Source organism: Fusarium coffeatum (assembly GCF_003316985.1).
Source record: "Fusarium coffeatum strain FIESC_28 chromosome Unknown BRIP53273_contig_49, whole genome shotgun sequence".
NCBI classification, from domain to species: domain Eukaryota; kingdom Fungi; phylum Ascomycota; class Sordariomycetes; order Hypocreales; family Nectriaceae; genus Fusarium; species Fusarium coffeatum.
In genome coordinates, this window is record NW_022157846.1 from 37,868 (window position 1) to 63,259 (window position 25,392).

The 25,392-nt window shown below is 48.6% G+C and overlaps 7 protein-coding genes across 7 annotated transcripts; 2 read left to right on the plus strand and 5 right to left on the minus strand.

Annotated features, from left to right (window-relative positions):
- Positions 1-1,506: 1,506 nt before the first annotated feature.
- Positions 1,507-2,223, minus strand: FIESC28_02202 (uncharacterized protein; the record flags this gene model as incomplete). The annotated part of the gene is made up of 1 exon (XM_031156352.1): positions 1,507-2,223. One exon carries the CDS (start codon positions 2,221-2,223, stop codon positions 1,507-1,509), a length of 717 nt encoding a protein of 238 aa, XP_031019523.1.
- A 440-nt stretch (positions 2,224-2,663) lies between these two features.
- FIESC28_02203 (uncharacterized protein) lies at positions 2,664-7,541 on the minus strand (the record flags this gene model as incomplete). The annotated part of the gene is made up of 5 exons (XM_031156353.1): positions 2,664-6,670; positions 6,718-6,726; positions 6,781-7,162; positions 7,212-7,320; positions 7,372-7,541. The coding sequence occupies 5 exons, from the start codon at positions 7,539-7,541 to the stop codon at positions 2,664-2,666; spliced, it is 4,677 nt and encodes a 1,558-aa protein (XP_031019524.1).
- Positions 7,542-8,094: 553 nt separating this feature from the next.
- FIESC28_02204 (uncharacterized protein) lies at positions 8,095-9,024 on the plus strand (the record flags this gene model as incomplete). The annotated part of the gene is made up of 1 exon (XM_031156354.1): positions 8,095-9,024. One exon carries the CDS (start codon positions 8,095-8,097, stop codon positions 9,022-9,024), a length of 930 nt encoding a protein of 309 aa, XP_031019525.1.
- A 567-nt stretch (positions 9,025-9,591) lies between these two features.
- FIESC28_02205 (uncharacterized protein) lies at positions 9,592-11,051 on the minus strand (the record flags this gene model as incomplete). Its single annotated transcript, XM_031156355.1, has 2 exons — positions 9,592-10,753; positions 10,843-11,051. 2 exons carry the CDS (start codon positions 11,049-11,051, stop codon positions 9,592-9,594), a joined length of 1,371 nt encoding a protein of 456 aa, XP_031019526.1.
- Positions 11,052-15,326: 4,275 nt separating this feature from the next.
- On the plus strand, positions 15,327-16,276 carry FIESC28_02206 (uncharacterized protein; the record flags this gene model as incomplete). Its single annotated transcript, XM_031156356.1, has 5 exons — positions 15,327-15,364; positions 15,509-15,534; positions 15,697-15,842; positions 15,890-16,027; positions 16,076-16,276. 5 exons carry the CDS (start codon positions 15,327-15,329, stop codon positions 16,274-16,276), a joined length of 549 nt encoding a protein of 182 aa, XP_031019527.1.
- An 812-nt stretch (positions 16,277-17,088) lies between these two features.
- Positions 17,089-18,657, minus strand: FIESC28_02207 (uncharacterized protein; the record flags this gene model as incomplete). Its single annotated transcript, XM_031156357.1, has 1 exon — positions 17,089-18,657. One exon carries the CDS (start codon positions 18,655-18,657, stop codon positions 17,089-17,091), a length of 1,569 nt encoding a protein of 522 aa, XP_031019528.1.
- Positions 18,658-22,591: 3,934 nt separating this feature from the next.
- Positions 22,592-25,264, minus strand: FIESC28_02208 (uncharacterized protein; the record flags this gene model as incomplete). Its single annotated transcript, XM_031156358.1, has 3 exons — positions 22,592-24,504; positions 24,553-24,783; positions 24,832-25,264. The coding sequence occupies 3 exons, from the start codon at positions 25,262-25,264 to the stop codon at positions 22,592-22,594; spliced, it is 2,577 nt and encodes an 858-aa protein (XP_031019529.1).
- Positions 25,265-25,392: the final 128 nt, after the last annotated feature.

Here is a 25,392-nt window from a genome sequence, read left to right on the forward strand (position 1 = left end):
CTTAAGCATTTTTGCTTTTATTTACCGTTACGTGTCAAAGCACAGACAATTCTGACCGTTTTCATACCACACTGTCATCCCTATGTAATCTCTAGACGCGAAAAATTCACGGCCAAGATTGTTTCTTCACAGCAACAAAATTACGCCCCGCTCTCCTGTTTTGTAGTCCTGCTGTGCCGTAATCTTTCATAAAGGGGCAGATAACATCAGTTCAGCTTGCAACGCTGAAATGCTATTGCTACGTCAGTCAGAATGAGTTTACAAAGGATGAACGTCTCTGATAGTCGAGTTCCACTTTTCGGATCACATAGTACCTAGTTCCATGTCATTCCGCCTCTTACTCTGAAAATACAAGCAGATTACCTACACAAAGCCGGTGCTAATAAATCACTTCAGAGATAAACCATCTGAGATAACTACCAGCACAGCATGGTATTCATTGGTATTAGGTCTTAGAAGGAGCCGAAACCTTGCTGGTTGAAGCACAGTCCGTGGTCATAGCTTGTTCCCATCCGCTGTAAAGTCAAAGTCACGTCTGCTGCTGCCATCTCATCGGCATCCCCGTATCATTTCCCGAATAGACCAGCAGTCTCCATCGTCTTGACTTCCCCGGTGACCTTGACCATGTAGTTCAACATACCATAGTACTCCATCGAATCTCAACTGATCCACCGGCTATCTGTCAGACGGTTTCCGCTCGTGAGAGAACCTTGTAGGACAAACTTAGAGCTAACTCCAAGATACTACCCACGATACTCGTTTACCGGTTGTTAGGAACCGAGTCCGTTCCGGAATTAATATTGTTTCGGGACCTGTCATGACTCCACTGGTATAGGGCAGAAGCACAGCAAGGGACAGGGTTACTGCAGGTACCTTGCAGAGGTCGGTATTTGTTGACAGGCTCATGTCTCACTCACAAATGAAGGCTGTTAGTCATCTGCATAAGTTATACAGACTCACAGATATATGCAAGTACCGAGATCACGAGTACGGAAGACCATTACACGAATCGTCTCATCGCTCACAGACATTCGCTCATCTATCTCACTCCAACTTCCATAGGTAGCTACTAGAATATATATGTGGCTTACAATTCCGCTTTAAAGCTGTCCTATAAACTCCCCAGGATTAATCATCCAGCACGAGAAAAGAAGTTCCAGCGTGTGTACCTTTCCTCTCACACCCAATGCAATAGTAGTTGGTTATGATCAGATCTAACATGAAACAAAGCAACCATCGCAAGCTAGATCTTTATTGCGCGCTGGGTCAGGTAGAGATACTCTAAGAATAAAGCGTGGCAAGGAAAGGGAGCCTATTATTAAATACATTTCACGGAAAATGCTCATTCTGGGACACTGCACACACTGATTAGAATGGCAGAACAATAAGTCTTATAGATATTCTTTTTTTATGAGTTAATGTCTTATGGTTTGATCTTTTGCACATTACATTTTTTGCAAAGCTTGAATATGGCAAAACCCACCTCTAAAGCAACCGTCATGGTCTTCAGTAATCATCAATATACTCTCCCTCCTCCTCCCTTCCCTCCCCATACAACACCTCACAAACGCCTGCCAGCGGTATATCCATCACCGCATCCGTTCCTTCACTCCAAATCTCTCTCCATCTCAACCTCCCATCTGCCTGAACCTTTCTCTCTCGATTCCTACTCCCCTTCAATCGTCCCTTAGCATCAATTTCTGCCAATTTTCCCGCCCCATCAACGACAGTCTCCACGCTTGATAATGGCACTGTAAGCATCTCTGTGTTATACGCCGCGAGCGCGACGTAGATGTACACAACCGTCATGACGATAAATGCCGGTATGGCAAGCGCCCACCATCGATTAGGGTAGTAGTATATACCCAGCGCATGGAGGAACGGGGAGGGCAGGTAGCCCCAGAGGAGGTAGATGAGAAAAACTAGGCTGCTGAAGAGATACAGTACGAAGCCGTAGTACTCGTACGTCGGCACCTTTGGCGCAGCACGAGGCACAGGTGCGATGGCATCATCATCAGATGCATCTGGTGTCGTTGGCCTTGAAGGTCGTAGAAGAGAAGTAAGTGATGGCGAAGGGGGTAAAGGCGTAGGTGGTCGCCCGTAAAATGGAGGTGCGAAGAGGTTTTGTGATAGTTGGCGAGGGGGAGAATCTTCTTCTCCTGATGAACTTTCCAAGTGGGCGTCTGAGAGGATCTCATCCTCTTCATCTGAGCTTAAAGACATACTGGCCGGGTTCGTTGTTGTTTTGTGATATCAAAAGGAGGTGTTCAATTTGAATGTCAAAAGTTGATGTGACGTTACTCGATTGAGATGAATTGACCACTGAGGGTGCGTGAGTTAAGGCCAGGTACCCGCTGCATGATCGCTAAGGATTTATTCTAGCGGCTCGTTTAGCACCTTCAGGCTACCCGAAAGCTTAACTGTACTGCCTAAGAAGAGTTTACATTAAAATGCATCATCCAATATTTAGAAAATGAGCATTCTAGGATTCTTCAATAACGACCATTTTCACTCATTAATCTATAGATACTGTTGCAGACCACAACTACAGATTTAGTCAAGCCGATGCACCGTTACTATCCAAGAATTCATCATCATTAATCCGCATCTTTAATCTCTATGTATACACTTTGTACAAGAAACCTTCTCTTAATTATCTCGAATTACCCATCAATCGGGCATCTATACTCCCTCTCAACCCCAACCACTTCCCCGTTCTGCTGCTTCTCTTGCAACTCATCTAGACAGCTCTGGTGGTAAATGTGCCGACATGCCAGCACCACCAATGGTCCCATGGGCTGGTCCTTATTATTGCTCACGCTACTGGTAGCGTTCGCTTCGATGAGCATGCTCGAGGGTCTCGTGTCGACTCCTTTACCCTTAGCCTTGAGGTCTGTTTCGCCAGCGTCACCCTTGGCACGTTCCGCTGCATTGGCCTGTCTTTCCTTCCTTCTCTTTTCCTCAATGGCTTGTTTATCTTCCCATGCTTCAAACACCGATGTTCCAGCCACCCCAGGACCCCAAACCCTTCGACTACATGCTTCGCAAGTTGATCCTCTTGGTCTCCAACCACGTTGACGGAGCTCAACTGATTGGTTGACGTTGACAAACAGGCTGCGTTCCAGGAGACGATTCGATAACTTCAGGATTGACTCTTCGTACGCATACGCCGAGAAGATTGATGCAAGTACACCTCGTAGATCGGCCAAGTTCGGCGATGAAGCAGCTGCTTGTGTCAGAAATGCTCGCAAGATACGCAAGAATGACAGGTTGGAACTGGCGTTTGATAGCAATTTTGATCCTGAGTGCGAGGTTGTCTGACTAGACGTTGTGGTGAGCAGAGCCGTGAATGTGTGCTGGACTAGTGACCGCAGAAGAGCTACGAGCTTCTCCTCGTCGAACTCGTCGTCACTGGTGTTTTGCTGAGCAGCAGTACTTAGTGCAGGTGACAGATTCTTGGTGATCTGCACGCATGCGTCGATCAAGCTCAGCCAAAGAGCTTCATCGGGAGAGAGTGTCTCGACTGCTGACTTGGGCGCCTTTTGGACCATCTTTGACTTCTTGGATGAAGACTTGGTCTGGCCTTGACATAACCAAATACCAACGTGGACGTACTTCTGAAGACCTTCAAAGAGGTCCTCTGCGGCATAGCCAAGACTTGGTCCCGAATGTCGTTCCTCAGCGCCAGTCAAGAGTCCATGCATGGCCGATTCTAGGGTCTTAAGATGCTTTACAAGGCGTTCCATGGCGTCCTTGACTTGGCCTTCCCGAGCCATCAACACCACAGCTGCGTCAATAACGCCAGTCTCTTCCATAGTAGGTAGTAGCTTGTCCAATCTCAAGTCGGTCGACTGTACAATACCAACATAATCTGAGACATGAGATGGCTCAAACTGACACATGAGCTGCACATATTGCTCAATCAAATCACGAGCAGTAGCCAACTTGGTCTCTGTTGCAGGCTCTTCTGGCTCCAAAAGAGTCTTAAGATACGTGTGCTGCAATTCTGGTGCATCCTCTGCCGAGTCGACAATGTGCTGGTGAAGGTCCAAGTCTTGTTCGGCAAGTGTTTTTGCTGTGAGTGAGGGCTCAAGCTCGAGTAGATCTCGCGCATGCTCCCTGACGACCTTGAGTACCTCTTGGGTCTGGCGTCCAGTAAGTTCTGTCTGAGGTCGCAGACATTCGCGAAGACAGTCGAACACCAACTCCTGATCTTCTGGGTCCTCAAAGTAGGTCTCTATAAGGTTGCCATATTGCTTGTCTGTCTTGTATATGCGCTTCAGAATGCGATAGAAACCCGCCTTCTTGAACAATGGCATCAAGTCAGGCATGTCTGAAGGATGGTAGACAGAAAGGAGATACTCAGCACTAAGCTGCGCATCCTCCGCCAAGTCCTGACCTGGATAGTTGCAGAGTCCAGTCAAAACACGCGACAGTGTTGTGCCTGAGAAGAGCAGATATTGTGGGAATTTGGGAAGGTTTCGTGCGATGAACATGTCAAGATAGATTGTATCTTCCGGCGCAAAGTCGTTGGGATTCATAACATCCAACAAGATAGACAGCACATACTGTCGGTTGATGGTTTGCCCAAAGATCTGCTCCTCGGGCAAGTCACCCTTGGAACTGCCATTCATATGATGATCATTTGAGTCATTCAAGAACGAGTCCTCGAAAGCCTCGTTTAATGCGCTCAGGAAGCTAGGAGCATCCAGCTTCAGGATCATACGAAGATATGGGAATGACGGTTGCGAATCGGAGTTAGGAATGGTACAGAACTCATTCCCACTGCCTTTGGGCCACGTTATTGTTCTTCCTGAGAAGAAGAACCAGTAAATTTCAGACTTCGCCCTGGTGGCCATCTCTTCGGTCATCGTCTGCTCGTTCGGATACACTCTTCCGGTCAGCGTGTAAGAGAGGTAGGGAAAGATCTTGAAGGCGTTGATGCTGAAGAAATCATCTGCTGGGTTGTTCGCTGTGAAGTCACCATCAACCATGAGAGGGATGAGCAGCGAAAGGAGATCGATCATAGGCGTGATATAGTCGCCAATGCCTTGGTTCCAGACGTAAATAAGTGCATCGTACAAACTGTGTTGTTTGCACAGCAGAGTAGTCTGGTCTAGATCCAAGGTTGCCGTCTCCATGTGACAGATCATCTCCTCAAGTCTACTCTCCCAGCCACGGCTAACGTAATGCTGAACCAGATCTTTGACAATAGTTGGTGGTACCATCGTGATCGTCTTCTCCAGGATGCAGGGCTCGAGGCACTCAAGGAAAATGCCAGCGATATCAGCGTCTTCATACCATTCATACATCTCGTCAAAGAGAAAATCTTGGTTGTCGACGGCTTGGCAAGCTGTGAAACATGTATCCGCTAATTGTTTCATATGATCATCGTCGTAACTCTCGGGGTCCTTCTGGCGCTGGCCAAAGGCGTACTTCAACGAAGCACTTATGATCTCCATAATCTTGTCACGAACCATAGTGTGTCGTAGAGAAGAATCTTCAGGCAGTCCAACAGTGAGTTTGTCAGCATCGCCAGTATAATATGAGGTAGCAAGCTGGATGGCACCGAGGTAGTCGCCATTCTCCATCATAGCAATAAGCCTGTCTGCCCAGTTCGACAGTGCGCCGATCGACACTTCATTAAAGCCAAGGATAAATATCCTTCCCTTATATGCTTTGAAACTCATGTAGAAGGCATCAGCTACGACTCCATGCATAGATGGATCGTTCTCATCATGTTGCTCCACGAGCGTATGAAGCTGCTCAGAGAACAAGTCTGCGTGGTAAATGTACTTCTGTACCAGATCAAATCCTTCAGTCATGCGCATGCTTCTATCTTCAAGGACAATCATCCGTTGGGATATAGTAAGGACGGCCAGAACGGAACGACTGAGCCATTGAACGGCAACAATAGCCTCTTCGCACTTCCATCGATTTCGTGCTTTGAACTTGTAAGATGGAGGCTGGTCCTTGTCTTCACGAGGATATTCGTCCACGTCTAGCACGGTTAAGATGTTCGACCAACAGTAAGCAAGCTTCACCTTTGAGATATCACTTCCAGTATGAGGGTCTGGTACTTTTAGCTTTACAGCTGGGAACCATGCCAAACACCCTGTCATGGCACTGTGAGGGGGAACATCTTTAGGGCGCGCCGACTTATGCTGAGTTTGCGCCACGGGGGTAGTCGAAACGATAACGAGGAGATACGGCGTGAGCATAGCTGTCAAGCCAAGGGTATCTGTTGAACACTCAACATTACCCAGGGGCAGAGGTGCAAACGCAAGAACGGTACTGGGCTTGACCGTTTTCCCTGCTGGTAATGGCGCATCCGGATATCGACCAAGAATTCGATGAGTCCTCACAGTCCTTCCAAGTGCACCTGTTCCTCTGGTTGCCAGATGCGAGAAAGCCATCCCCCGGTTATCTGCTGAAACAAGTGCTGTATGACGAGTTCCCAAGAAACCGAGGTGGACGATAGCAACATCAGGCACGTGTCCATCTACCGTACGATTCTGTAGCTGCGCTGGTTCTAAATGCGGTATTGTTAAAAATGGTCTTGAGGCACGACTCGTGTCCCAGGTAAAGATGTTGCCGCTCGCATGACCTCCTGCAATTGTAGTATGGTCTGCAGATATCGCAATAGCGGTGATTGGTCCAGATTCAACGGCTATATCAAGTCAGTTTATACCCTCCAGGAAACAGCTTGCAGCCTACCTTTTGTTCCTGGTCCAATAATCATTTTCAGGTTTTGGTTATAATCAAAAACCAATATTATACCTTTGGATGTTCCGAGTACTATGTTCGCGGATACGGCGAGACATGTAGGCGACCCAAAGTTTCGTTTTCCTGCTTCAGAGAATGCGTGACCATTGAGTTTCCGTAGCTTTGTCCAACGAACAACTTCCCATGGTGGAGTTGGTGTTTCGAGGTCGTTCTGGTCGAGGAGGAATTGGGAGCTTAGAGAGACATTACGGCTGTGACTGGAAAGAAAGGGAACTGCCGGGGATGACGAGCGAGGCGTATGGATATTTGAAGAGGAGGAAATTCGCGATTGGAATCGTCGATCGAATGGTCGGAAGGATGGTGAAGGACTGCTCAGGCCAGGACGAGAGGCTACAGATGGGAGAATGCTGCTTCCAGGAGAGGAAACAAATGATCCCTGCGATAGGTTAGAGTATGCTTCGAGATCCAGCAATTGGTATTCGTACTTGAACAGATGGCGTGTCGTCAGGTCCCGACAACACCGAATCTATCGGACTCCCAACTCGCTTTGGTAGACCATGCAATGAGCTTCCACCCAAAGAGCTCACATCCGAGCTATCTTGATGTTGCTGTTGCATAATCTCGCGATATCTATTCCCAACGGACCCGTTTCCTATAGGGACAGATGTGAGATGACGGTCAGGTCCGTCACTGTCCTCGAGCGAACCATGATCAACACCATCAGCACCAGCCTCCTCGGGCGCATCATTTATCGAGTCGTCGCCATTGTCCAAGCCCACGTCTCCCGGGAGCGACAAGTCTTCTGGATCGGCCATTGCTCCATCACTACATGCGCAAACACTACCGCGTCGAGGTCATGGCACACTGCGCGGTATAAACGGGCTGGTGGGTTGGCGATAAGGCAACAGTGCGTTTAGCCGTTTCTGGAGCTTGGTATAAGATGAACCAGGTCGGAGGGGCAACCAAGACACGGCTGGAGAGGTATGTACGCTTTGGAATGCTGATATTCTTAAAAGCGTTCACAGGGTATCAGCTTGTCACGGCTCGATAGTTGTTGAAAAGGAAGTAATTTAAGAGGTATCGCGCAAGCTGAAAGCTATAGCGAGCTACGTAGGTCAATTAGTCCGTTACGCAGCCCCATCGTGGAAGGTTGGCAGCGGCGCAGTCCAGCACACCTGCCCAGCGTCTCCGTACGGGGCGGCCCGGGGATTCTCCGGGCGGTCTGCGCTGTGACGTCTTTCCCCGATGGAAGGTCGCATTTGCGACAAGAAGTTCCACTGTGAATCAACAAAGCTTCTTGAATACTACACTCCTCATATAAACTGAAACACCATAAACAGAACAACTCACCAACGAGAAGTCCTCGAAATGTCTTCAATTGGACCGCAACTACCACCACATCTATCAAAACGCAAACGCACGCCAGACGATGAAGAGTCCAGCAACAGTAAACATCGGCGCAGCGAATCTCCAGCAAAGAACACAGATGAAATCGACCTCGAAGACTCAGACGATGATTACGGTCCCAGCGCGCCTCTACCTCCAAAAGCGCCCATCGGCCCAGCTCTACCAACTTCCAACAAAGACGAGATAGATCTCGAGTCAGACTCAGACTCTGATACAGGCCCAGCACCACCAAGACCTACAGTCGGTCCAGCACCACCGCCAGCCGACATCGCACAACGCCCTGCTGAGTCTCCCGATTCAGATTCAGACTCCGAGGATGACTACGGTCCTGCGCTGCCAGGCTCATCCAAAGCGAACAAACCCACCATAGGACCCCAGCTCCCAGTTGCTGAACCAGCACAGCAGCGCGACTCATGGATGCTGGCGCCCCCTGAAGCATCAGGCTATTCAGAGCGCGACCCTACCAAAATGCGCAATCGAAAATTCGCCTCCAAACCAGCATCATCATCTGGGCCCTCAGCTGTCTCGACAATATGGACTGAAACCCCTGAGGAGAAGCTAAAGCGACTACAAGACTCCGTGCTAGGACGCGCCGACAAAGCTGCAGAGACAGAGCCTAAGGGTGGAAAGTCGCGGGAGGAAGAGGAACGGAATCGCAAGATTTCTGCCAATATTGAATCTCAAAGAGGCAAGAGTCTATATGCGGAGCACCAGGGACGAAGAGAAAAGTCCGGACAAAAAGTTGAGGAGGAAGACGACCCCAGCAAGAGAGGATTCGATAGAGAGAAGGATATGGCACTGGGTGGCAAGATCGGTACAGCGCAGAGGAGGGAGTTGATGAACAAGGCCGCCGATTTTGGCGGAAGATTCTCAAAGGGATCTTTTCTATAGACATCAACTGGTTTTCATACCAGCATGTACATTATATAACATGAATGTTTACATATCGTGTTTACTCATAATGAGGAGCGTATGATGGAACAAATGTTATTTGTGCCACCTGACTATACTATAAAGACCCAAAACCAAGCTAACTCCGCCGCTCCGTTCCCATCCAGCTGAAAGCCATGTTTTCTAGCCCAATGCAAATACAAATATCTGTCCCACAATAGACAGTCCCCAAGAGTACCAGTAAATCCTCGATGTGAGCAGCCCACGCTGCCCTCGCCTTCACCAGGCATGACCCACGATCGCAACCTCAAACACCATCATCAGGGGTATATATAGCTCGTCGAGCGTTATACAGCCTCACTCTCTCCCAGTTATACAGCTACTGTCGCTCCATGTGTATATCATGCGGTATAAATCAAATGCCGTGTCGTCAAAAATCAATTCCTTTATAATGTGAAGATTCGAGACGGTTGTGCCCAGCATATCATTGTTGGTAAGGAATGAGAGAAAACCATCGCTAAAAAGATTCGTGTCGTTACGTAAGAATAAAAATTGTGATACACATCACTATGAGGCGGCCGGTGTTCGGTTTGCCGCTTCAAGTTGTGAAGGTGTTACATTGTCAGGAGTATTTTGGTTGTCCTGTGCTTGTCGCCTTCGACCAAATCGTAAAGCACCTCGCATAGATGAGAGAACACCGCCATTTGATGTTTGAGTAACCTCCGGTGTCTGCTGGGTCTGCTGGGTCTGCTGGGTCTGCTCAGTCTGTTGGGCAGGGTCCTGAGCAGCTGGAGCGTCGCCTGTCCTGCGTCGACGACTGGCAGGAGCTGGGGTTTCGTTCCTGTCGTTGCGAGAACCTCTGATCCATGCAGAGCGAAGAGCAGCAGGCATACCAAAGACTGGGTTGTTTCTGGGGTCGAAACTGGATCCGTTGTTCGCACCAGCCTCGTTGTTGGCATCAGGGGCAGGACGAGGCTTGGGAACATAGTAATCGGCCTTGCAGAGCGGGCAGCAAGCTCGTCGACTGGTCAACCAGGGGTCAACACAGACGGCGTGGAAAGCATGTCCACAAGTCAATCCGCGAACATCGTCGTCGTCCTCAAGTGTATCAATGCAGATAGCACATGTATCACCGGGGCCTTCGAGACACTCGGGGGGCAGAGCGCCGTCGATATGGTCGTCCTCATCATCGGTATCCTCACTAGAGACTCGCTGAAGCCGGGCGTTGTTTGTAGGCTGATCATTTGGAGTTTGTCCATCGGTTGTAGTCTTGGGAGCCTCCTTTGACTTTTCGGCCTCAGCAGCCGCGGCCGCAATGGAAATCTCGGGTGCTGATGTTTCGGTAGCGTTGCTCGCAGTGGTGGTCTCTCCCTGTCCATTCGATTTGGGTACGTTGGTGGCCGGTTGTTCGTCAGTTGAGTCGCGAACCTTTGCAGAAAAGTCTGGCACGATTCCATCCGCCTCACGAATACTGTTAGGTCGAGTGGGAGGTGCAGAAACGCCGCCAGTAGTAGGAAGACCCTCCTTTGCACGATCGGAAACCCAGGTCTTGTACTTCATCATCGGGAACTTGTCGTTGACCTCGTCCATAGTCATTAATTTCTTCTCGCGACGTCTGCGATGAGGTCGAGGCATGTTTTCGAGGGGCATAGGCTCGCCATCCTCGTTCATTCGCATTTGTCGGTTTCGGGCGTTGTATCGGAAGCAGTATTTAACACCAACGATGATCCTGAGATTGGGTGTTAGAGCCATTTAAAGACATGATCCAACCATCGCCATGCAACGAGATTGAATATATGATCGTGAACAATTTCTCACCATAAGTTTGTGAAGACGACACCAAAACCTAAAGCGACAAAGAAAAGAAGAGGCGAGTTTGACCCGCCTCCATTGTCTTTTCTGTCATTGCCGTTATCTGTTGTGGTCTCGGCGGCGGCCTGAGAAGTCGTCGACGAAGGGTCTTCAGCGGCGGCAGCGCGAATCACGACGTGAGAAACCTCAGTCAGTATCTGGCTAACGGCGACCATCTTTAAAGTGTGGCAACGGCCAGATTAAATGTTGAGCAGTTGGAAGTTGGCTCGAATTGAATCGCGGGTTACCGTGCGGGTACCATGGGCCGTTCAAGAAGAAACTCTTGCGGTTGAAGGGCGGCGGCGGCGGAAGAAAGGCAATTAGCAAAAATCGCCAATCCTGATCAATCGCCCTTGAAGTTTAAAAAAAGGGCGCCCTTGTCCGATTTCTCCTTCTTTTTCACGGAAGAAGAAAAAGTAATACTCGATTATGAGCGAGTATGTAGTTGATGAGGTGAGAATAGAATAGCCGGCGGAGGACGGAGAGGTGGAGTGGCAGGACAAGGCAAGAAGCAAGGCAAGCAAGGCAAGAGAAGAGACAGAACAGATCCAACGGCAGGTGCGAAAGTGGCCGCGTAAAGGATAAAAAGAGCAGGAAGGAGCCCAGAGGAATGGGGGAACGGGGCGAGCGAAACCGGGCCGGGGGCTAGCGATACAGCGTGATTGGCTGAGTCGATACGCTGTGTGGAGTTGACGCCGTAGGGAACACTGTGAGGTGGTACCTTTGCGACGGCAACGATTGGGACAGAAGGACACAATAGGCTGGAGAAATCCTGGAGAGGGCCTAGGATGAGCTGGAGCTAGTGGATAAAGTGACCTGAAAGAGGTAGGTCACCCCCAATTGGAGTATCGCGTTAGACTTGACAGGGGACCAGGTGTGATATGTCTGTGGCTGGAGGTGATCAAAGCCTACAGTAGATGGTGTGGTGAGATGGTGAACGGTGCTGTGAGGTTGGGTGGGTGGTTGGCTCGGAAAGGCGTCCCGTTTTGGAGATTGCGAGACCTTTCTGATAGATATCGCGATAGTTGATAGTGGTGGTGAGTCTTGAGGATGTCGAGTCCCGGATTAGGAGAAGAATGAGATGATGTGCTCGTGATTCAGAGTCTGAGATTAGGTAGACAAAGGTGCTATGATGTTTGCGACAACCACGAATGAATGAGCAAACGAACTGGTGGTCTGTCCTTTGCAGATGGAGACCTGCGGTGTTTATAATTGATAGGAACTCTTTAATATCGTGACAGGTCAAATGGTTTTGAGTCTAACGGGCCCATCCGTTTAATATTGCCCTGATACTGTTGCAACTGCGCGATAGAGAAATGCTTTTTCTGTTCCGTATTCTCGGGCGTATTTGCCCATTACGCTAGCGCCTGACATCTTATCCATCGCTGACAGTCGTGGCGCAGTCCGCGGGGTGAAAGAGAGACCTGACCTGGACCTGGACCAAGCGCGGTGGAGTTTTGAATTCACAGAAGCTGTGAAAAGCACGGTTCTCTGACCAGACCAAGGGTTTTCTCTTTGAGATCTATTGCTGGTTTTGAGACAGGGCATAGCAGGGCATAGCAGGGCTGGGCAGGGCTGGGCAGGTTTGAGAGATGGGACGAACGGGAATGCTAAGGTTAGGATTAGATTCAGGGCCCAAGAGTTTGGTACTATTAGAGGCTGTGACTTGCTATCATTTCACATTTATGGTTTCATATCTGTTAGTTTATTTAACCGTCAGCAGTAGGAATAAGCCAGGATCCATTCAGCTATTCAAGCGTTGAAGTTGACTGCCTTAACTTTACAACAGTTGCCATAGCTCTAACGCATCTCCCCAACTGACGGCTTGAACCACTGATCTTCAAAGTTCAGTCACGATAAAAGAACGTGTTGTTTATTTATTTACTTTTTACATTCTCGCAACTGTGCCTTGCTTTTGAAGGCCCAATACTTTGACCGGGTCAATTGACAAGCATCTGAGCGCTTCCCACCGAAACGTCTCCACTTGTCGCCGACTCAATTCGTCTCAGACCGTCCCGCAACTCAACTCCTAGTTTCTGTTTTCTTTGAAGCGCTCCACTACGATCGTCATCGACAAAAGGAAGTAATTAATGCGAAAAGGAAAACAATTCCTTCTCTGACCGTATAACTTTATCCTGGATTTGGAGGCCTTTCATTAAAAAGGGGTCTTACTGCGGCTGACAGCTGAGACCCTGTCCTGCATTCCGCTTAGTAACGCCCAAAAGTCTAGACAAGCGGCACAGCTCAGTCCACGATCTTGATGAGCCTGACCTGTAGGAGGACGCGTTCCGAAAAGCTTGGCTTTTTGGATAGTGGCTGCGAAGGTTTACTGGTACTTTAGTTCAGCGTATTGAGTTGTGCCTCTGTACGCCTCAGTTTCACGGTGAACCCGAAAAACAGGATAAACAATTAGTTCTTGAGCGAGTGATACTGGAAGAATGATTAGAATATTAGGAGTTGAAGATGTTCCTGCAGTTGCGCAGTGATACGTGGTATAGCTGTGTCATTGTATTACTGAGGTCTTGATTGATGAGTGGTTATATCTCTCGTACTCTCAAACCTCTAAAACAGGCTTTAATGACATCTGTCTCAGAACAGCCAACGACAAAGTTGAATAATCAAAACAATGCCGCGTTCGTGATGGATTAGTCTTTGAGCTAGGTCTTGGCTGGCCTTCATTGAAGCAGCCTCAAGCGATGCTGAAACACATTCGAGAGAGATATATCCTGGCAGCGAATGCGATGAATCTTTAGTGGAGTGAAGGAGAAGTACTCTACAGTGCTCCTCTTTAAACTCTCACACTGCCCCTTAGCGTCGATGTCTGGCGCATCTTTGGGGGCAGGGATGCCTGTAGTGTAGTGGATAACGCAGCTGCACCCCGTCCTCTCTGGCGGGTCTTGGCTTACTCGCTATCGTCTTGGCTGTGGCGATTGGATTGGCTTTAGTTTCCTAAATGCCTCTCACTCAGTCTGCATTAACCAGAAACTGACAACAAAGGTCAGCGGGGTTTGAGCCTCAAACCAGACCGGAATCTGCGGGAGGTTCGGCTGCAACGGGATTTCACCTGTCACTGTTTACTTATATAAATAACGAGTTGGGATTGTTTATTGTTTCTATTGAGTTTACCGCATTACGTATTCGTCTCTTCCGCACATCCCGGTACGCACTTTAATTGTTGAATATCAATGGGGCTATGACGCAGTTATTGAAACCTCACCTTAAAAAAGAGCCTGACTCTTTGACTCTGACTGAGAGAGATACAAATAAACCAGTCAGACGACCATGGGCTCAACCAAAAGATCCACGTCAGATCTTCAGTTATTGCTAAATCCCGGCAATTCCCATGATTGTCTTTTCCTCAATTGTTTCTCGACTGCCGAGGGATGTCACAACATCAACTTGCAATGGGCTATGTAAAGATATCCCATGTAATTCTTGACTCTTGACTGTTAATTACAAATACCCATCAAAATCTATGATGTCGATATATCTATCTATGCCGAGGCTATGGTCTCTTGGCTCTCTCATATCCCCAGATAATATGATGATTTGCCTCATGGTCGGCATCATAGACATGATAGTCTCAATAATGATTGAACATGACGCTATTGACCGTTTTTTTTCTTCTTATGATAGACTGAGCACGGATGGACCCTGACTCTTGTAGTTTCAAGCACCTTAGTCAGACTTGACGATCACAGCCTTGACTTTCGGTAGCTGTCGACACTACTTCACAGCCTCAGTTTTCGTCAACGAATAACCAGAAGCCCCAGGCATCAAGTAGACTTTAGACTAGAGAGCGGCTGACTGTTCCCGCTGCGTCGTCACCAGATCTTCCGTCGCCTTCCTGTCCTGTCCTTTCTCAGCTTGGCTTTTGTCTTGGCTTTTTGGTGGTGTCTGCTAGCTACTGTGAACTATCGAATGGCTTCATGGACCTGACCTGACTTAAAAGATCCCGGGTGCCACCCCCGCTTCCTGTAGTAGAAATGGCCTGGTCGAGATGCATATACTGATCCCCTCCCATCTCCCCTCTCCTCTTTGGACTCCATATCATGGGGTATCCTGGTGGAGGTGGTGGTGTTAGATCTGGTTCCGAGGTTGACCACCTGTCACTGCATTTGCTTTAACCGCTTTCCAGTGTCTTGGTAGCAATATGCCTTCAACATAGACAACATAATATCTCAAGAAATCACTGTAAAAGTCATTAATGCGAATCGTAAATAGGTATTCAATTATCAATCGTACTTATTCAGCCAACCAGAGTCCTCCCTCGGTTCTCCACGTCGGTCTTCCGAAATAGGTAGGTTAAACTTTCTTAGTCTGCCCCACGCCAAAAATGTTGCCTTTCTGCAGAAGAGAGACCCAACAGTCACCGACTAGATCATCACTGTAGGCTCAACCACAACTGGAGTCTTCCCTAACAAAAAACAACACGCAGAAATACCTCAAATATGCCTCCTACAAAGCTCCCCGACTCGGGAAATCCCCTGTAAGTTAAAGTGGCGGTGCTTCAACTCGCTCTCTTCTACCCCGGTGCTTTCGAGGTGGAGAGAGTATAGAGCAACCCATTCGAGTCAGCTCCGACCAGTGAAAGAGTGTGTGTGGGCTAATCTTTGGCTGGTTGTTTTTACAGTGTGTTTTTCGACATTACTATCGGAGGTTAGTCTATCCTGTTTCCCCCCTCCGAGGACGGAGCATACCATCGCTTCAGAAGTGAGGCTATTCCCAGTGATCGACGGCAGCACAACGATGCTGCTGTCGATATCACTACTCACTACCATCACATACACACTTGATATTGTTCCTCAATAACACATACAGGTGAGCCCCTCGGCCGCATCACCTTTGAACTCTTCAAGGATGTTGTACCCAGAACAGCAGAAAACTTCCGCCAGTTCTGCACTGGCGAGAGCAAGAACCCCGTCGGCCGTCCTCAAGGCTACAAGGGCTCCAAGTTCCACCGCATAGTAAGTCTCCCTTTCTGATCTCCGACCTGCAAACTAACCACATTCAGATTCCAAACTTCATGTGTCAAGGTGGTGACTTCCTGAACGGCGACGGCACTGGTTCTACGTGTATCTGGGGCTTCAAGTCCTTTGAGGATGAGAACTTTACGTTGAAGCATGACCAACCCGGTCTTCTCTCCATGGCTGTACGTTATTTGTTCTTTTGTTGGTGATATTATGCTAATGAGTGTCAGAACGCTGGACCAAACACCAACGGATCCCAGTTCTTCATCACCACAGTTCCTACACCCTTCCTCGACAACAAGCACGTTGTCTTTGGTAAGGTCTTCGAGGGTATGGACGTGGTCAAGAAGATGGAAGCTACAAAGACTGGCTACCGCGGCAAGGATGTGCCGAATATGGACGTGGTCATCTCCCAGTGCGGTGAGATGTAAGTACTTGCATCTTACTTGGTGTAACCCGTTCCTGGGATTCTCGATGGGTCGGTAGCAGATATGAGACCATTGGAACACGATCGAGGAAATGGAGAGGCCGAGATCTGGAACAGGATAGATACCCGTCGTAAACACAAATCTCCATGTGCCCCTTACTCTGTCGGCGCTTTTCATCCCTTGTGTCACGTCACACTGAACTCGTGAGTTAGATTAAGTGCAGCGTGAACCATGGCAATGAACCAACATACAATGTTACAGGGTCTCCTACGTTCTCCTTGTATGTGTATGTGTCGAGCCAACTGCCGAGATGACCACATCACAAGTTCATCAAACACAATCATAAAGACACAGCAAACACGTTTCACTTCACAAAGGCACACACAAATCGCGACGAACTGTTTTGAAATTTTATCAGGATCGAATTTTGTCCTCCCTAGATCCCTTTCCCCCGAAATGAAATGCTCCCGTACCAAAAAAACCAGTAAAAGCAAATGCACCATGCTACGTAAATTCATGTCCACATATCCGAGCCGTAAACGAAAGACCACGCCACCAATCCCGACTCCCCCCTTTCCAAAAGGAAGGGAAGTGGGTGGTGCGCGCGTAAATTTCAAGTGGTATCATACCCTTTATATCCAACGCCGTTGAATGCGACCGGCGCCCCTTTTTTCATGATGTGTTGATCCTTTGCCTGCATCGGTGAAGATGAGGAAAACACAAACCCGTCTATATATACTGTGAAAGAAAGACGTAAGGAAACGACGCCCCTTGACGGGGATATAGGAGTCAAGGGGTTGTGAAGGTTGGGCAACCTAAAAGTTGCCAAAGACCCAGTTCCGGCGGCTGCGGAGGAATGGCGTTGGGATAGGAGGGCCATCACCCTGAGGCTGAGTTGGAGCACCTTCGTTGGCAGGAGGTTGTTCACGGAACTCGCCACCGGGGAACGTGGGTTGAGCAGGAGGAGCATTGGCTTCTCCAGTAGAGGAAGGTGTGTTTATATGGGTGACAATGGTCTTAATCACCGTGGAGGGCTGCGGCTGTTGCGGCTGGTCACCTCCAGTGGGCTGTTCCTTGGGTCGCGTAGTGTAGAGTGTCTCATAGACAGTCGAAGCAGTAGGCGGAGTAGGCACAGCATCAGAGTGGCCCCTGGTCTTGGTGACAAGGGCAGTAGTCGTGAGGGTCTTGGTGCTGACCTCTCCATCCACAGGCTCAGGAGACACAGCGGGGAGAGACTCAGTAGGAACCGTAACATATACAGTGGAGATGATGGGAGAAGGCTTGACAGTCGCAGTGACAGTCACGGTAGCAACATTGTCGCCGTTACCAGATCCTCCGTCCGAAGGTGCGGGAGCGGTGGGCTGAGCAGGCTGAGAGGGGGATGAAGGAGCCGTGGGAGGGGGAGCATCACCACCCTTGCCGCCGTCAACGTCGACTTGAAAGTTGGACCTCATCTGCTCCTCAATACCGACAGAGTAAATGTTCTGATTTTCGACGTACTCAAGGATGGTCTGATCCTTGGCGGCGAAGGACTCAGAGCCAGTGATCTTGATGTCAATGACACTCGAGTAGCTTTCGTTGCGCGCGATAGCATCCATAGTGAAGCCGTTGGGGACCTTGTCTCCACGCATGAAGGAACCAGCCCAGGGGAACTTTCCATTCTTGGTGGCTTCCATGTCGATCTTGTCGGCGTTCAGATCGGGCCAGTCCCAGTACCAGTAGATGGTGTAGATGTCACCCGCCTTGAGGTCGGTAGGGAGCTTGAGATCAGACTGGCAGGCAAGCTCCTTCTCGTGGAGTGCTCCCTGGTCCTTGAACTCGGCGGAACGTCCGGTGCTGAGCTGACCACCGTTGGGCTGGTAGCACTGACCATCGTCATAGTTGCGAGTAGCGATGAGCTTACCACGCTTGTCACCACCGGTGCCCTCCTTGTTCCAGCGAAGGTGAACATCGAAGAGCTTCTCCTCGTCCTTGGGCTGAGTGGTGCCGTAGAAGTAGATAGTGCCGCGGTTCTTGGGCTTGTTAGGCTGGTTCTCGGGGAGAGTGGTGTGGCCATTCTCAAGGTGCACAATAGCAATGTAGTCACCAGCAGCGGCTTCAAGCATGGGAAATTGAGGGTCCTTTTCGAGCTTGAACTTGTTCAGAATCTCCTCACCAGAGTAAGCGGGCTGGCCTGCCTGAGGGAGAATATTCTGAGGGATCGTGTCGGAAAAGGGGGGGTTGGTAGAATCGCGAGGCACGAAACCACGAGGGTATCCCATTTTACCGATCATGGTGCCATTTCGAGCGAGTTTGGAAGCCCACTCGGCCCAGGAGTGAGCCGAAGCTGGCGAGATGAGGGTGCTCCCCGCGAGAGCGAGGCCAGAGGCGTGAAAGAACTTCATGTTTGCGAATGTTCTCGTTGTGTAGATTCTTTAGTGATGTTTTTGTAATTGCGGATTGCAAAGTAATCGAAGCTGATTTGTATCGAAATGATTTTCAAATAATGATTTTTGAAAAAAGGAGTGTTGTTAGAAAGTGAACTCTGGAAGAGAGAATGAATGCGTCGCAATATATGCGCAAAGGGGTGGAAAGAGTGAAGCCTGTCACTTTCGATTCTTGCTAGTGCTGTATTGTTTATTGTGAATGAGAGAAAAAAACACAATTGTTGTGCGGGTGAACAGGCAACAGGCAGCGATTCTCCTTTGAGCGTTGAGGTTGACAGCTGGCGAACACTGGCAAGCTGTGTTAGCGGTGCAGGTTATTAGGGGAACAAGTAGTGCCTGAACACTTACCACTAAAGATAATGTAAGAGTTGCGATAAAGAAACTGAAACTCTTGCAATCAATAGTGATTGGTTATGTTTGACTTAAACGATGTTTGTCGTTGATGGAGTGTTCGGTTGTGATGTGGTGAAGTAAAGATCCTCCGGCCGGCGCAGGTAAAGCGTTGATAATTTAGTCAGTCCCGCTGATGTTCAAGTGAAGGATGGCGACACAAGGAAATAATGAAACAAGGAGTTTGTTCAATGTTAAAAAATAGAAGAAAGAAGAAGAGAAGAGAACAGATAAAGGTGACAAAGGAAAGAAAGAGAGAAGGTTGTATACCGTTGACTCTACTTCAGCATCTTTGGTGTTCGTGAGTCACGAACAACTAAACGGGTGATGCGTGTGATGAGAGCGCAAAGGCTTATCGAACAAAGACTCAGAATCTCTGACAAGCCGAGAGAGCACGACAGCGAACGGATGGTAATAGTTCAGAGCGGAGTGGATGGGAGGACGAGTGGTAATTGAATGGATTGCACGAGAGGCAAGCAATCAAGAACACAAGTGGGACAAGTAATGCACGGCAAATCAAGCAAAGAATGACAAGCAGACACCCGTAAAACGAAACGTGAGATCTTTTAGGTCGAAACATGAGATCTGGGACGCAAGGTATAGTTATCTGTTGCATCCCCTGGTGAACTAGGAACCTATCGTTGAGCAGCATGGTTATGGTCTAGGAAACTGGCCTCGTACAATGGAGTCGAGACGGAGACGGGAAGGAAAAGACGCAACGCAACATTCAACATGCAAGGCACGATCATGGCAAGGGGCAGGGGACAAGGACATGGGAGGACAAGGCGCGGCTAATGGCATGTCGAGGATATGTGTAGCTTGGCATAGTCTGAGCTAGTTCATCCCATCGTATCGAGCTATATCGCGGATAAAAGATCGCGGCAGCTCATACATGCCATGAAAAGCAACGCTGGCGCGGTTAAGTTCCAATAGTGGAAATAGAAACGAAAGCTTGGGGAGGCTATGTTTTGTCGCAGTATCGTCTGGGGAAGCGCTCAAGGGGGTACAAGAGCAGCTCCGAAACAAGTCGATAGGACAATTCTTAGAACATGAATCTGTTTGTACAAGGATCTGATACTTCAGACTCTTGGCCAAGATAAAATGTTTCCCACAATAGAGTATTTCTTCCATGTTTCGGAACTAGGATCTTGATAGCCGCCTGACTGGTCAAAGAGCATCAAGCGAATATTTCCGCCAAAGCGTCTCAAAGAAGACTCACAGCTCTTCAGCGGTTGGCTGACCAGAGCAACGGGACGGGTCTAGACATGGATATTGATGGGAAAATAGATTCTAGCAGGGGTTTAATCCAGGTCTAGAACTATTGAACAATGCCTGTAACGGATTAATATGAGCCACTGCCAGAACAAAAAATAGTATGAAACAGGCCGATATAAAACCAGATAATTGGATGTCGTTGCTCGGTTGGCGCCCACAAGATTCGGGCGTCTAAAGAAATTGGCTGGCGACCGTTGCAAGCGCGCTTTAGTGGGGTCAGAGGTCAATTGGCTGTGGCTTAATGATCGATTACAGGGATCAGACAGGGGCATCTGGTTCGCTGTGGTTGAGCCTTGTCTTTTGTGGTGAGAAGAATAAGAAAGAAGCCTGATTCTATGTCTTAGAACAATAGAATTGTTGGTCGCCTGAGGCCTACCGTCGTGGCCTTGTGGCCTTGTCATGGCCTCATCCAATTATAGTTGTATATCTGCGCTTAATCAGAGAGGAAGGCGTCAGTGAGTGGCTTCCTTCCCTACCTACTGTCAGGGCGGCTTCCTTCCCAGTCTTGACTTGTATCTTTAGACGCGCCTTCCATTTATCACGATCTATCTATTTGAAACCGTGATACCCTCTTTTCTCTTACTTCTCTCATTTTTCTTCATCTCTTCTCTTAAACTTGTCGGTCAAGAATTGTCGTCGTCATCGTCCCACAAGGTCAACTCAACGGTCGCATCCTCGTAAATTTTATCGCTGCATTGACGAGCATGTTTGATCAAGCGCCCAAGAACAACTCCACCGGAATAAAATATCTTGGAAGAATCTCATAAGATCATGAACTTGTGATCTGATTATCTCTCATCAAATGACTCTTTTTTTCATATTATGGAGTGTTTTCCCTTGCCTTTGTTAGTTGTTCTTTGACTCACTCACTCTTGGTCACACTCTTCTTGTGTTGTCCTTGGTTGTACAGAACCACACGTGTGGCAGCAAACTAAAAGGAAATCAATCTTGACCGCTTCATTTAATTCTGGATTGTATCACTAACCGATATTCATTCTTTTGGACTCATAATATCTGACGGTGGTTGAAGTTGTCCCTAAATAGGGCGTTTTCAATACATCTTCAGTATCCATAGCATTCTTCACCACTATACAGACTAATATCTTCAACTCCTGCAATCAATATCGAATTATTATACTCAACCCTCGCAAACCTCCTTCATATTCGAAAACTCCATAAATATATCTTATGAATATTCAATACCTTTGCACCCCCTCAAACTTACTAATACTCTATCCCTCAATACACCCCTCCCTTGAGTTGTTCTTCTCTTGACACGCCCTCTTGTTTCCTTCAAACTTTCGTCTCATCTCAACACTGAAAATGTTACGTCAAAGCCCCCTGCTTATCAATTCCAGTTGACGAAATGCTTCGTCTTTAACGGTCATCATCATCATCATTACTTTATTTGATCCTCTCAGTTGATATCTCACGTGCCTACGGGTGTGGCTGTTTCGTTTCGTCTTCTTCAATGGCTTCTCTCAATGTCTCACTTCCCCAATTTCTTCCCCTTCCATGTCTCTCATCATTACTCCTTTCAGCTACTCCAAGTTTAGCTTCCGCAATATATTGCTTTTTCTTCTCGAATCTGCACCGACTATCTGAGTTGGGGTTATAATTATGTTCCCTGTGATTCAAGGGAATAATCCATCGTAAAAGCCGTTACAATAACTCACACCCTTCAGTCTCCAACTCAATCGAAGTGGATCGTGATGTAGATGCACTAAATCCCATCTCGACCTCTAAACCTTCTGACTGTCGATCCTCCTGGTGCCTGTTTACGATGGGAATGTCATCACTGTTCCTTACCTTAGTGCCCGTCTGTGATGTAGTGATCGACCAACCTGTCAAAGTCAAACTCAAAAACTTCTTTAGCCTATTAATGATATGATTGATATCACATCTGAGACGTCATGATGGGAACTTCATTGAAACGAGTAATCACTTCCAAATGCGGATGTATCAAGTGAACGCCATACATCATGGTCAAGGCGAAAGATGGGACTCAAGGATAGGCTAATTATTCTCTTTTGTAAATCTTCGATAAACTATTAAACAATATGCATGTCGTATCTGATACGAGGTTGGTATTACTGCCATGATCAAAAACAATTCCCATAGTTGCTCCAAAACGCCTTCCAAATTCCCGTACATGATTATTGTGACATTAACTGCGTAAATGCATCATTCCATCTCATAAATGGTCTCGCTCTTTTCGTGTTCCTTCTCACCATCCTCCTGCTGCTGCCATTGTGACTGGGATGTGGCTGTCAATGGCATCTCCTCTTCTTCGCTTGATCGGCCTGGGGCTGCCGTCGCGGTCAGCTCCCGCCATGTGTGCCCATTGTGATTGTGTCCAGATCGCTGTTTGATCGTTGCTTGACTCAACCTTGTGGTGAGATCCCCAGTCTGATCCGCTGCCGGTGCCTGTGGACCACCCGTCCAACGCCGGCATGTCCCAGCCTTGAAGGCCAGTGTCGCACTCTGAGTTATCGTAGACAAGAGAGCTTGAGAGATCAAGTCCAGATGTAGTTGATGGGCTTTGGAAGGGGTTCACAGTGGACATGACAGGCTTGAGATCTGCCAGTGTCGTTTGCGCATCGTAGTAAGCCGCCTGGCTGTGTCCGTGTCCGTGCCCAGTGACAGTATGGCTCTCGCCCGCTGTGCTGCAGGTCGAAGGCATGAAGCCAACACCTGTGCTTGGAGGCATTCCGTGGTCAAAGCTGCCCGGGTACGACCCTTGTAGACCTGCGGTTGGTGGAGGTGTAGCGAGACCACCAGAAAAGGACTCGAATAGTGTAAGTCCATTGTTCGTTGCAGGCACAGTTGGCACTTGGGCCAGGCTCACGGTGGGATCCCATGAAGAGCTAAAGGTCTCGTTCATTGCCGCTGTCATGTGTTGGTTGATTGAAGGTGTTGGCGACATGATAGAATCTCGCGACATGGAAGCTGAAGGGTAGACGAGGGCCTTTTGCTGGTGGTAGCGGGACATGGGGTCGTTGACGGTCAACCATCTCCAAGAGGTACCAGCAGGCTTGAAAACGGGGTTGTACTTGTACCATTGGTTGGTTGTGTTGAATCGCCAAAACACAATACCCTGTCGAACCCATCGGTTCGAGTCGGGCGCACATGACCAAAGCTCCTGGTACATGGCCACCTTGCAGATGAGATCGCTGCCGGTGAGATCGCGACGAGCCCAAGAAGCCGCATCACCATCGTCCTCAGAGCGCTTGCGCTTGCTACCAGCACGGTCGAGATCATGCTTCTTGTTATCGCTCTTGGTGCGCTTCTCCTTCTTGCGCTGGTGCTCAACATCAGGGTATTGAACAGCCATGCTCAGGATGCTAGCCCACTCAACAGCAGGGAATGGAACGTGAATGTCCTGGCGAGGACGAGAGTGGCAGTCACAGTCGGGCTTGGAATCGCTGCAGCCACGACGGTGAATACCGGTCTCATTGGTGTAAACAGTAGACTTCTTGTCATCGCCCTGGAGCTCAGACGGTCGTGTAAGTCGGGTTACACACTTCCAGCGGTGGTTCTGGAGGTTGGGGTTTGTGATTGCCACCTCAACAAAGCCAGTGAGCTCAGACCCAGAAGGGAAGCGAGCATGCTCATGCAACTCAAGAGTTGCGCACATCTCAAGGAGCAAACACTCCTCATCGCGAGTGGGGAGATCGAGAGTCTCGTAGATCTTAGGCGCGTCCTTCTGCCATCGGCGGGTAACCGTCTTGACACAGGCAGAAGTGGTTCGATCCAAAGATCGGGTGTACTCGTGAAGTAGTACATCCTTTCCAAGTACACTTGGGCTGTCATCACAGTTGGTGTACTTGTTAAGGTGAGGGAAAGACTCAGTGTCAAGAGGAGCGTCTTGAGCATCGTAGGCAACCTCATCTCTGAACTTGACCTCAGAAGAGGAAACATAAATCTCAGCGGTCTTGGGTCGAACTGAGATCAGAGACTGAAGAGCCAAAAGTTGTGAAAAGTATTCATAGTTGGGCTTAACATCGGGCACTCGACCCTCAGCAAGAGCAGTCAGGACAGGGTTAGACTTGAAGGATTCTTGCTCCTCCTCGTCATAGTAGTCCTCTGAGTTTGTGGAGCCAGGCTCCTTCTTCTCCTCAGCAGGGAAAAGGAAGTGGACTGAGAATGTCAGTGAGATTTCGAGTTGTCAGATATATCTTGACTTACAGCATCGCAAGTCCTCGAAGAACTTCTTGACTACTTGCATATGACTTGAGACCTGCTTGCGTCCCATTTGCTCAATACTATCGTTGCTGTTGTCGATTCGGAAAATTTCTTTGCTGCCGAGAATGGCAACACAGATTGTGAAGATGTATTCGCTGATAAGCATGTTGCGACCATGTAGCTTTCCTCCCATGGAGAACTTGCGACGGCCCATGTGAGGCATGAGAAGAACAGCTGAGTCGCATTAGTATAAGTCTAGTCATTGGTTTTTGATGTACTTACCGTCAACGAAGGCATCCTCAAGTTCAGACCTTCTCCAAACACCACCCTTATCCTTCTGGGTGTCTTTGTGTGCTTGTCGGTTGCGGTATTGGCGGAAAGCAGGCCAGAAGTAGAGAGGGTTGACTCCATTTCGTGGTCTTCTTTGGAAGCGAGGCTGGTTTCTGGGTGTAGGTACGCGGTAGAGGCACTCGAATGATTGTGAGGGGATCATGGGAGCTGGAAGGCTGGCTGGCACTGAAGGCGAGATACCAACTGGGCTTGAGTAGCATGGAACCATGCTGTTGAAGCTGTGTGACTGAGCATTGCTGGCCTCTCGCAGAGGCAGACGGCTGTTGTTGTGGTATGTTTGTCGAGCATCTCGAAGATAGTCTGGTGAAGGTGTATAGCGTTGTGAAGACAGCACTGGTCTTGGGTGGTAAAGTGATGAAGACATGGCGACGGCTTTGGTGTTTTGCAAAAGGAATGCCAGTAAAAGAGCTCAGGAGGATAGACTTGACCGAGCTGAAATGCTGTCTGTGACTCTACGAATGCAGACAATGAGTAGACAAGAGATGATGAGAA